Source organism: Simochromis diagramma, unplaced genomic scaffold (genome assembly GCF_900408965.1).
Source record: "Simochromis diagramma unplaced genomic scaffold, fSimDia1.1 OVJJ01000571.1, whole genome shotgun sequence".
NCBI classification, from domain to species: domain Eukaryota; kingdom Metazoa; phylum Chordata; class Actinopteri; order Cichliformes; family Cichlidae; genus Simochromis; species Simochromis diagramma.
Genome location: NW_024386885.1, coordinates 4,405,954 through 4,417,407, shown reverse-complemented (window position 1 = coordinate 4,417,407; position 11,454 = coordinate 4,405,954). Strand labels below are relative to the sequence as shown.

Sequence of the window (11,454 nt, the reverse complement as noted above, 5' to 3'; positions counted from 1 at the left end):
GTTTCATTTTTGTTGCTCAGTGATGCAACTGGATTAGTGAGTTATTGTAGGGGGTGAAGAAAGCTATCTGTGAAACATAAGCTAAGACCTCAATCAGCCATGAAGTTATCTTTTCATTCATTTAGGCCTTGAAAAGAAGCACAGCTAATCATTTCCATTGTCCCTGTTGGACACTAAAAGAAGCAGATCAAATCAGGGGAACGTGTCCTACTACACCAACAGAGAGAAAGAGATGCACCCTCAGGGGACTAAACCATCTGTCACCCTCGCTCTCTTGCACCTGCTCATGAGGTGTCACTCCCTTTCTAAGCTAACCTTATGCTTGATGTCATACTAAAGAGGCAGGCTGCATGCTGGGCACGCCCACAGCTAGCTCTCTGATTGTACTGGCACACACTACATGTCTGTCTCCACCTTTCACTTGATTCATAAACAGGGAATGTTAGCGTTCACAGCGGTTTTTATATAATCACCAGCACAACACCTATAAGTACAAACCGCATATGTGAGGTGTTGTTTGATTATATAAAAGGCTACAGATATGTTCGTCTGGTTTTTGATACCGCCAGGATCTCCATAGATGATTCTGGGGGGAGCTCCATTAAAAGTTTGTCTTCTCACAAACAATTACAATATTCTATCAGGCAGCATTATGATGGGCCTGCTTTCTCTAACAAAAACAAACAAACAAAACAAACACAAACAAACAAACAAACAAACGCGAACAAAATCCAGGTTTTTCAAACCGGTTAAAAGCCAGGGTACCTTTAGTACAGGGTACTTACTAATAAATACGTGTAAATGCTTATTCAGCTCATGTTTTAAGCCAATGACAAACCAGGTTCATTTGAAATTCCATAAAGTCCAACTAACCTAAAGACCTTATACATCAATGAAATATTAGTCAGAGCAAAAATACAATGATGTATCAAAATCTTAAATGTGACAAACAAAATAGGACAGAAAGTTTCAATAAACCTTCTGTCCGAGAACAAGTCAGAGAACAGTTAACACTTTGTTCTCTAACTCGTGTAAAGTATGTAATGGCCTGCATTTGTATAGCGCTTTTCTAGTCCATAGGACCCCAAAGCGCTTTAACACTACAGTCAGTCATTCACCCATTCACACACCACATTCACACACTGGCGATAGCAGCTACATTGTAGCCACAGCTGCCCTGGGCGGCACTGACAGAGGCAGGCTGCCGGACACCAGGCCGCCACCGGGCCCTCTGACCACCACCAGTAGGCAAACAGTGGGTTAGTATCTTGCCCAAGGATATTTGGGCATGCAGCCAGGATGCAGCCTGGGATCGAACCACCGACCTTCTGATTAGTGGCTGACCTGCTCTGCCACCTGAGCTAACAGCCACCCCCAAGTATGTGCTATGAAAAGGTCAATTGTAGATGTGTGGAGAAACCAGGCGAAAGCAGAGATAAAGAGAAGTAAGACAAAACAAGCCAAGATATGAGAAAACAGCATAAAGGTCAGGTGGTGAATTTCTCAAAACATAGTGAAATGAAGACTGGAAATGAATTGGCTCAGCTGTCGGAATGACCATGAAGAGAAGCGATACACAGTCATCAAGTAAGAAACAGATTAAACATACAAGGCCAACGGAGATAACAGGTATTGTCAGACACAAAGAAAACTGCCACTAATGTTACTACTTAAGCAACAGATATCATGTTAAAACTGCAATAGACCGGTGAGAGACAGAGAGGAGGTTAAAGAGCTTCCACGTTTGTCTTAAGGTGAGACTTACCACTTGGTTGCGTGTGCGGTGGTACGGTTGAATGATGGGTAATCCCAGGGGTGTCACCCATTGCACAGTGTGACCCGACTTAGAGATGAGCCTGGCGCTCTCAGTCAGCCAGTCCTGTAACAAATGGATTCAAACAGAGGTAACATGAAGGGACACAATGATAGAAATATTTAATATTAGTCAAGAATGCATACTGTGTGACATGCTTGTATGTTTAGAGCATGTTACTGACAAGAGTGCAACTAAATTTAAATCAGGTTAAATGAGGTTGATGGAGATTTCAGGTTCGGCTAGACAGGGCTAAGACACCAATGCTATCTCTGAGCCTCCAAGTAGGCACACCTGTGGTATCAATCCCAAAATCCAACGGAGCCTTGTTCTCAAGTTATCGCATTCACAAAATTAAACCGTAAAAAAACACTACGATGCATTTGAAACAACAGGGAAAAAATAGACACTTCATTGCCTAGACTAGAGCATCAACAAAAGATTTATGCACTTACTGCTCATTCTACTTCTGCTGCTCTACTTTAAGGACCTACTAACAACTGTTGCAGACTTGTTGCTGAACAGTGAAGTGTCGCTTAGTCTGGAATATCCGACAGCACTGTTTGCATATGTGTCTGGAATAGTCTGCCTCCAAAAATGGAAGCCCTATTGATGTCCCATAAGGGTTTTGTCACACATACAAATGCACACTCAGTGAGCTGTAGGAAAGATAAATATGTCCTAGCAACTGGAGTTAGCAACCTGACCAGAAGCTGGTCCATTAAACATCATCTCGCATCCTACAATCAAAGCACAAAATAAGGAAACCGCAAAAGCAAAGAAACCGACGTCAGAGATTAACAAGAAAAACATCTTGAAAAATTGACTGACTGGCAAACATACAGACAGAGGTGGGCACAGACAGTAGACAAACAGTGGGAGCACAATTTGAAGTTAATGATCAGCAGTGTTGACAGGATAAATGGGAAATGTACAGAGAACGTAGGCGAGGTCAGGGATAACAGCGTCAAGGATTGATCAGCTGCCTCTCTTTCCCCTCATACTTCAGCTCTTCCCTGTGAAATGCAAGTGGATGTGACCTATAAAAGCAGCGGGGGATACACACACTTACGCACTCACGCTGGCAATAGCATCACATCGGCACCAAGGTATGTTAGGAAGGGTATTTATCATCTCAGACTGGGCTATCCCTGCGTGTTTCCCACAGGACACGCACACAAAAACAGTGGTTGGTGGTAATAATGGTTCGGCAGACTCCTCTCTGCCTCTAGAGATAATATACAATCCCCTACCAGGTGCACGTCCTAAATCTATTAATGGAATCTATGTGATGAATAGGTGCTATTGGCAGGGTAACAGTAAAGTAAACACGCCATTAATAAAATTCAAATAAGAGCCTATCTGCAGCAGTAGATCAGTAGGCAGAGCATGCTTTAGAGGTTTGTAATGTCCTAGCAACAAACAAACCTCATTTAAAAACAACGTAATTTAGTGCCGACTAAAACTTTTCCAGATTTATCTTTGCAAGACTATAATGAGTTGAGTTGAATATGAAGCACAGAAATTTCTTTAAAAGTCTGTATGTCAAAGCAAATACTGATTAATTATTAGTCACATATGCTGAAATATATGCCTGTAGCTTGTTAATTAACCTACTGTACACTGAAAAAATAAAAAATAAAACAAAAAAATATAGAGGTTACACACTAATTATAGGCATATTCTCTTTTATTTTCTTTGATAGTATCAAATAATAAGACTTTTCTTGTGAAACATTTTAAAGAAACTCATCTAAAATAAAACGTTACCATAATAAATGGTATCTTCGTTATAAAACACAGAGAAAAAGCTCGAATACTTTTATTTTAGTTGCAGTTTTTAATGAATACTTGTATTTTTTTGCTGTTTTTACTGCATGTGTTCTAGTGAAACTTGCATATATATCGAGAATACAACATTGCTATCCAGAATAGCAATAGTGCTCTCATCTCCAAAACTTTAAAGATCATACAGAGTGTTGAGTATAAAGAAAACAAAGGACACCAGCACTCCCTGGGGAAAAAAAAAGTCATTATATCTCCCCAAATAATGTGTTTAACGATATTTCTAATCAAGTGCCACCACAGATTGATGATAATTTGTTGGATAAGATCATTTTATCATTTGCATATGTTGTAATGTACGTGTGATGAGCTCACCTGTATCTCTCTGGTCCCTGTAAACATCTCCTTTAAGGCATTGAACACCTGACGCACCAGGTAATGGGATGCATCCCACACAAACTCCTGTAAAAACAACAACACAGGAGTCTTTCATAGTTGGTCAAACTATTTAATTTGTCCAATTTTAAAAATTAAAAACATGCATTTTAGCTTTTAATTGTGCTTCGAATGGTGGCTACATGTATGATGCAAATTAGTGTATCTCATTTGCATCTCATTACACTGATATGATCTCTACAGAAGGCCTTGCCCTCTTTTCACCATCCATCCCACTGTAATCACTCACAATTACACTCCCCCCTAATTCCCTGTTTAAACAATTAGGAACATTATCCAGAAGTCATTTAGCAGAATGCCTGTGAGATAGTAGACAGCAGAGTTGTGCTGATCCCATCTACACAGACAATGAGATTAACTCTAACTGTTGTAAGGAATTGTATAGCTATGGAACACTGGAGCGCTGTGAGAAGATTCAGTTCTTCCATTCTCCTTTCTTGGTGTCATGTAACAGAATGGGTGTGTCCATCAAAGGAGAATTCAGGCCCAACCAAATCAAAGTGCAGATAACTAAAAATAGACACGCAGTGGCTGTGCGCAGGATATCAAATATAGCTACTGTTGGATTGCATTCCCTGAAACGTCCATGCAATGTGATCACAAATAAATCTGATCAAAGTAAATATTAAAAGCGTCGGTTCAGGCTCCATGCAGCTCATTTAGAGACAGTGTAGTATGACTCTTTACGTCAAGGTCAAACTGACTGAAATACCTTTGGCTGCAGAAACAAATGTGATGATTGTACAATATGTGGCCGCTATTTGCAGTGCATTAAATCCTTTAAACCCTTTACACTCGTGCAGAAGATAAAAGAGTAAGTATTAAAAAAGCTACTTAAAAATAGAGTTTAAAGCGTTTGCAAGAACATACACAAAGTGAGAGGAACCCCTCACACAGAGGAGGTCCTGTGTTAAGGGGCCGCTCCGTCGTGCTGAGGTGATACCGTGCTAAAAATAGCGTAGTGTGTATGAAGGAACTCTTTCACTCGCCACCCTCTTTCACCGTTGCTATACCTTCGGAAACTCGTCAATCTCCTTCAGTCTTTTCTCTATCTGGAGGCGTCCGCCATAGCGAGTGACTCCGTACACCACAGTCATCACTGTCTGTTTAACCACCTTCCTGCTGATGAAGCCCTCCAGCACCTGGGCGATCTTCAGTCCGCTCTCTGCATCCCGAGCTCGTAACTCCTCCACCTGGAACATGTAGACAACTTACATATGAATTTTTTTTTTTTTAAAAGGAGGTCTTTTGAAGGACAATTTAAAGCTTCCCCAAAAATGAACACAGATAACATCTGCGTGACATTAATATAATATGTCACAACTGCTTTCACTTATAACAGAAGTGAGTCCTCACAGCTTTGAGACTAGAAGCAGAAAACTCATTTCATGATCAGCAAAGCTATTTTTCAGCTCTTGTTGTAAAGCAGTCTTAAGTAATGTGACTCTTGACAGTGTTACTTATTGTTTAACATAAAACAACAACAATATAGTGAGTCTGTAGGGAAGGTTTTACGATTTTTCCAAATTCTTTAGACTAATCATCTTTAAACAGGCTTTGGTTGTACGCAGGCAAAGAGTCCATGTGGAGAGCAGAAGAGGAGCAGAAGTGCAATTATTGCCTCGCAATTATCGTTCTTTTTAAAATGAATTTGAATTCATGAACGATGACTGGTCACTAGAAGAGGAAACCTTGGTCCAGGTATTCACTAATTTAACAGGGTCCCAACAGATTAGCAACTGTGCCTGGAGACAAGGTCAACAAACCAGCCAATGACAGTGGTTATTGTATAGTAAACCCCAAGACGACTTATTTATCCATGTAGCTTCTTACATCACAGCTAATGTCATCATGGTATCTAACAATAAACGCATACTTCTGAGGCAAACAGTACAGTCACTGTGTGTGGACTTCTGAAATGGATGTTTTTTGCTCTGTTCTTTCTGAATTTTCCGGTACTGAAATGTCAGCACATCACACTTATCTTCCAACTGTGTCTCCTAAAAGCACGCAGGCTCATGCTTCACCATTCAAGACTTTAGACATGAGACAGTCTCGTCTCTGCACTTTCATGCAAAGCAAGAGAAACAAGCAACTTCTGAAGACAAGGCCTAAACTAAAATATAATCTCATGCCTTAGCTTGTCACTCACTGTGGGATCCACTGGGCCGTCTGAATACTAACAGGTGAAGATACTTCAACATGCTTTGCAACTGATATGTGCCATCAGTAATCTGTGTAACCGTAAGTCTGCGCAGTTCAAAGAAAGTAACAGAGCAGACCTGTTGTGCAACTCCGCTGTAGACATCCTGGGGCACATCACAGGGCATGAGATTGACTGATGTAGCACCAATAACATCTCTACCTAGAGCGGCGTAGTGCTGGAGACCATTACAGGAGCCGTCCTGGAGAAGAGGTGAAGAAAAAGATTAAAGCACGACTGTGGAGGCAGACAGCAGAGAAAGAATCACAAGGATCCGCACTGATTGGGTCAAGTCATCCAAGGAGCAAGGTTTAAAGGTCTGCCTTTCTGCCAATAAACAAATAATAAAGCACAAAAAAAGAATAAATAAGATGAATTGCATGAACGTGAGGATATGTTGGGAATATGTTATGTGGTTGAGGCTTTGTTGCACTTAATTCCAAAGACTAAACTTAATTTTTCACTCTATTCAAACCAACATGTAACCTACAAGTGTATAAAACAATACAGTTTCATCTTTTTTTTCTTTGGGTTTCACTTTATCATAATTAAAGCTGTTAAACACCAAGCTAAGCAACGTAGATATATGTATCTGGGTATCAGGACAGATAAATCTTCATTCTTGTCCATCCTTCTTTGATCCTCGTCCCCTATGTAACACTAATATAGTGCTTGCATGTGTTGTTGTGGAGAGGCAACATTTAAGTTTCACAACTGTAAGTCTAAGCTCACCCAACTTGACTCCTGGTCATCAACTTTATTTATCCATATATTTCAATATCTATCAAAGGCAGTAAACTCTAAATTACATCAATCAGATTTAAAATAAATAAAATTGAATTAAAGTAAATAAAATTGAGCCCTGAGGCTTAATTTTATCTGCATTTAATTTCATTCAAACCCTAAGCCTCAATTTTATCTAAAGTAGTTTAGCTGAACTTCACCACTCAATTAAGTAATAATAATAATAATGGATTGCATTTATATAGCGCTTTTCGAGACCCTCCAAGTGCTTTACAATTCCACTATTCATTCACTCTCACATTCACACACTGGTGGAGGCAAGCTACAGTTGCCCTGGGGCAGACTGACAGAAGCGAGGCTGCCATATCGCGCCATCACCAGTAGGCGAAGAGTCTTGCCCAAGGACACAACGACGAGACCCGAGACGGGGCTCGAACTGGCAACCTTCCGATTACAAGATGAACTGCCAACTCTTGAGCCACGATCGCCCCCTAAGTGAAGTACTTGGAGATAGGGCTGTGCGATATGACCAAAATCTCATATCCCGATATAACAATTCTATCGTCCTGATAACGATATAAATCACAAAAATGTAACATTTTCTGTAAATTCTGTGAATCTCGGGCAGCTCGTCTTGCGGGAAGTGTTTCCAGCTGCGCGTCATGTAGCTGGAGTCGAGTGTTTTAAACCGAGGCATGAAACGAGACATTTTTTAGACATAAGTGGTAACGGCCGCCGTTTCTTTGTGAGTATTTATTACAACGGCGTGCTGGCGGGGAAAAGCCTGTTCTAACGTTTGAGTCTAAGGGTTATTTTTAGCACCTGGCGGCTCTTTTTAATTCTCATCTGTAAATAAGGCTCTTTGACGTGATTCTGTTTATTTTGAAAAGTCGCAACGAGGATCTGAGCTTTATTGTGAAAGGTTTATGTGGAACATAAACAAGCGACACGCGTGCTGTTACCCGCGTTGTTGCTAACCACAACGCGAATAAAAAACAGGCGCTTGTCTGTCCGTATTGTGGTTATATAAAATATAAGAGAAAGAGAGAAAATTTAGAATTAATATAGGCCGACTACAGTTGACCAGCAAAACGATAAAAAATAGTGCCCGTAAACAGGGTTATTTGCGACACACCATGAAACAAACGATAGCATAAAAATGAAATTATAGACGATTTTATATCGTCCATCACCGATATATATCGTTATATCAAAACAGCCCTACTTGGGGCTGAGGGAGCAGACCTTGGCGCCGCCAGCAGTTGCAGCCATATTGGCAAACACCACGCCTGGGATTAAAGAAAATCCAGGCTGGTAGTCATCAGCACGACAGCACACGGGACTCAAACACTACCACTAACAAACGTTAATGTGTGAGTCAGTGCAGCATCACCAACTGTGATTATTTGATCTGTCAATCCATTTCTGCGTCACCCCCTCTGATGCATGTTGATCTGATAAACGGCTTAGTTTCATCCCGCCCTCCTTGTTCCAACAAAACAGGAAACAAGCTCATTTATGCATTTACCCTGGAAGCCTGTCCACTCAAACCCAAAGGGGACGCATTTGTGTCACATAATGAGCAACTGCAACCACTAAAGGAGCAAGATAAGTACAGCCCGCAGTGAAAACTGCCAACAGCCTGGAGCAAAGTTTCAGGAGAAGGTGCCAAACCTGCAACGACTGTGATAAACGCAAACATTTTCCTGGGAATCAGCCGGGCAAGACTGGACCCGTCTGTCTACATCCTGGGGTGGCAGTGGGGCAGGAGACGTTTGTCCTCAAACCTGCCGATCAGGTGGTTAGACAGAAGATTTGTAGGCTCTTGTATTTCTGCAGGTAATACAGGAACAACAGGACTGCTGTCAGTGTTTGAAATGTGGCACACAGAGGGCAGCAGCCGTCTCAGCTCATTAGATTAGAAAACAAACTTCCAGTTTAGGTGAAAGTTTCTCTTCGTCCTGGGAATTATTACTCTGCTGTCATTCAGCAGCTTTCCCAGAAATGATAACAAACATGTCCCGGGATGAAAGTTGGGGTGGTTTCCAATGTTGTTCCTGTTTCGAAGACAAACTTTTAAACTCCATCACGTTTAAAGCTGGTGGAGTTTAGTGCTCTAGGTGTTTGAGATGAATACCTGCAGCTGTGGCTGTCAGGTGAGCTCAGACTCATGATGATGATGAAGCACCTGACAGGTCTCCAGAGTCTTCTTTAGACCAGCGGCTGCTGTGTTTGTGCACAGTCGCGTGCACGTGTGCGCTCACTCTGATCTTCTGTGAAGGAGTGCCAGCATCCTGCTGTGCTCCCTCTGTGGCTGATAAACCTGGGAGCGCATCGTGTCTAAAACAGCTGACGTGGATCAGTTCCAGCTGTACAGGGTCGTCACTGTTCACGGTTGGTGTTCAGAACTTTGGAACACCAGCCAGAGTGATGTGATCGTGGAGTAGGAAACACTGGTGTGGCCGTTTCATGGACTGAACAGGCAGAGTGTTATCACTGGCAGGTCAGTGCATAATCAAAGACCTGAGTCGTTATGGGCACAGTTAAATCGAGTGGTCTCAGCTCATTTTGTTCTTCTTTTCAGTTTTATGGAGGAGCATGGTGTATGAGATTCACTTCATGAGCGCCACTTACTTTGTCTTTGTGATGGACCGAGTTGAAAAACAGGAGGAGTCCCAGGAATTATTAGAAAAATATAGTTTTGTTTTTTTGTTTTGTTTTTTTATTTAACCCCAAAAAATTCTATTTACAAAAGTAATAAATGTTGAGCTCATAAAAGAGGTCAAAGAAACAAAACTGAACTCAGGCAAAGACTGCAAACTTAACCAAACGACTGCTACAAACAAACATAATTGACCTAAACATGAAATGACATACATACAAGGGTGTGTGTGTGTGTGTGTGTGTATATATATATATATATATATGTATATATAATATATAGGTATAAATAAATATCTTCTATATATATATATATATGATTTATATATTTATATATATATCTATATGTATATATGTTTTCTAAATGATAAGATGATATATACTGTAGATATGTTAGTAACATTCGATAATATAGTATATATTATAATTAAAATGTATGTATACAATATAATACATATAAAATACTATTATATATATATAGTATATATATATACGTATATATATAATATGACTATATATATATATAATCTCTTATTAATATAGATAGATTATACATAATTATATCATCTATCTAGATATATATATATATGCTAATATATATATATCATATCTATTTTTATCTACTCATTTGTTATCTCTTATATATATATAGTGTATCATGATATATCTATATATCTCTGTTGATATTATATTTATGTCTCTATTATATATATATGTATATGTGTAAACCTCATCTATATATATCTATATATAAATCTATATGTATATATGTCTATGTGTATCCATATATATATTTTATATATATATATATGTGTATGTATACATATATATATTATATATATATAAATGGCTGTCGGGACCATTGTGACACAGGCGGGTAACAAACCAACACAATCATTAAATCACAAAAGATGCAGTACACTCTAGTTTGTTAATAAACTCCACCCTAAAGCCGCCAACCATAACACTCCCATTAAACCCTCAACTCCACTATGTAATTAACTACAAATACTTTGTTTTTAAAGTAAAGAAAACACACATTCCCCCCCCTTCAGCAGGAAGTGGTGGTGTGGTCCAATTATCTTCCTTTGTATTTAATGGTTTCAAACCCTGGCTACCATCTTTTGTCCAGCAACTCCCAGGGATGATGGCAGGTAAGAAATAAAAAGATAAAGGTTAGTCAGAAAGCAAAGAAATGTAGTATGAATACATAAGTAAACTAAATGTGCGCGCTTACAAATAGAACAAATGTATCCAAACCAATCAATAAAGTTATTGGAAACTAGAATGTATTACTATGTTCAAATGAAGAATGAAAATACAAAAGTTACCGACTTTAGAGTGTGGCCACGGGTTTGGCCATCACAGTCTTCATTGTTTATATTTGCCCCGTATTCAAACAGCTGCCAGCAGACTAACCGTGGAGGAGGGCAAACCCGTCTGCAGCTGTGCAGGGGGGCATTGTTTTTTTATGTGGTAGAAATCTGCTGCAAGGACCGAGCGGTGCCATCTAAGGACTGGATGCCACTGGAGGTGCCTAGAAAGGACGTTCTCAATCTGAAGGCCACCTGTTCCCTTGGAGGGTGGTAGGATACAACGATTTGCAATTTTTTTGGATTAACATTTTTTCTGAGATCTCAAGACGCTTTATGTTGTTACTTTTTTCCTTTTTGGGTCAGATCCGATTCCACTTAACACAAAAAGCTGATGCATCTAAAAGCAAAACTGTGACCAAAGACAATCCAAATAACTTGAACACTTACTAAGAACCCTGAATACTAAGTGCACTGAAC

General features: G+C 39.8%; 1 protein-coding gene across 1 annotated transcript; it reads right to left on the bottom strand.

Annotated features, from left to right (window-relative positions):
• Positions 1-1,607: 1,607 nt before the first annotated feature.
• LOC120734699 (DNA-directed RNA polymerase, mitochondrial-like) lies at positions 1,608-7,147 on the bottom strand. Its single transcript, XM_040033674.1, has 4 exons — positions 6,336-7,147; positions 5,067-5,246; positions 3,973-4,059; positions 1,608-1,879 (listed from the first exon to the last, which is right to left on the bottom strand). Exons 1-4 carry the CDS (start codon positions 6,381-6,383, stop codon positions 1,685-1,687), a joined length of 510 nt encoding a protein of 169 aa, XP_039889608.1. The 5' UTR covers positions 6,384-7,147; the 3' UTR covers positions 1,608-1,684.
• Between the last annotated feature and the right edge of the window lie 4,307 nt (positions 7,148-11,454).

What these genes read in the sequence shown, in the direction of transcription:
- LOC120734699 (XM_040033674.1), bottom strand. Translation starts at nt 6,383, where the DNA reads ATGCCCTGTGATGTGCCCCAGGATGTCTACAGCGGAGTTGCACAACAG. An exon ending in ACAGCGGAGTTGCACAACAG is followed by an intron (nt 5,247 to 6,335) that starts GTCTGCTCTGTT and finishes TACATGTTCCAG; the next exon opens with GTGGAGGAGTTACGAGCTCG. An exon ending in AGATTGACGAGTTTCCGAAG is followed by an intron (nt 4,060 to 5,066) that starts GTATAGCAACGG and finishes TTGTTTTTACAG; the next exon opens with GAGTTTGTGTGGGATGCATC.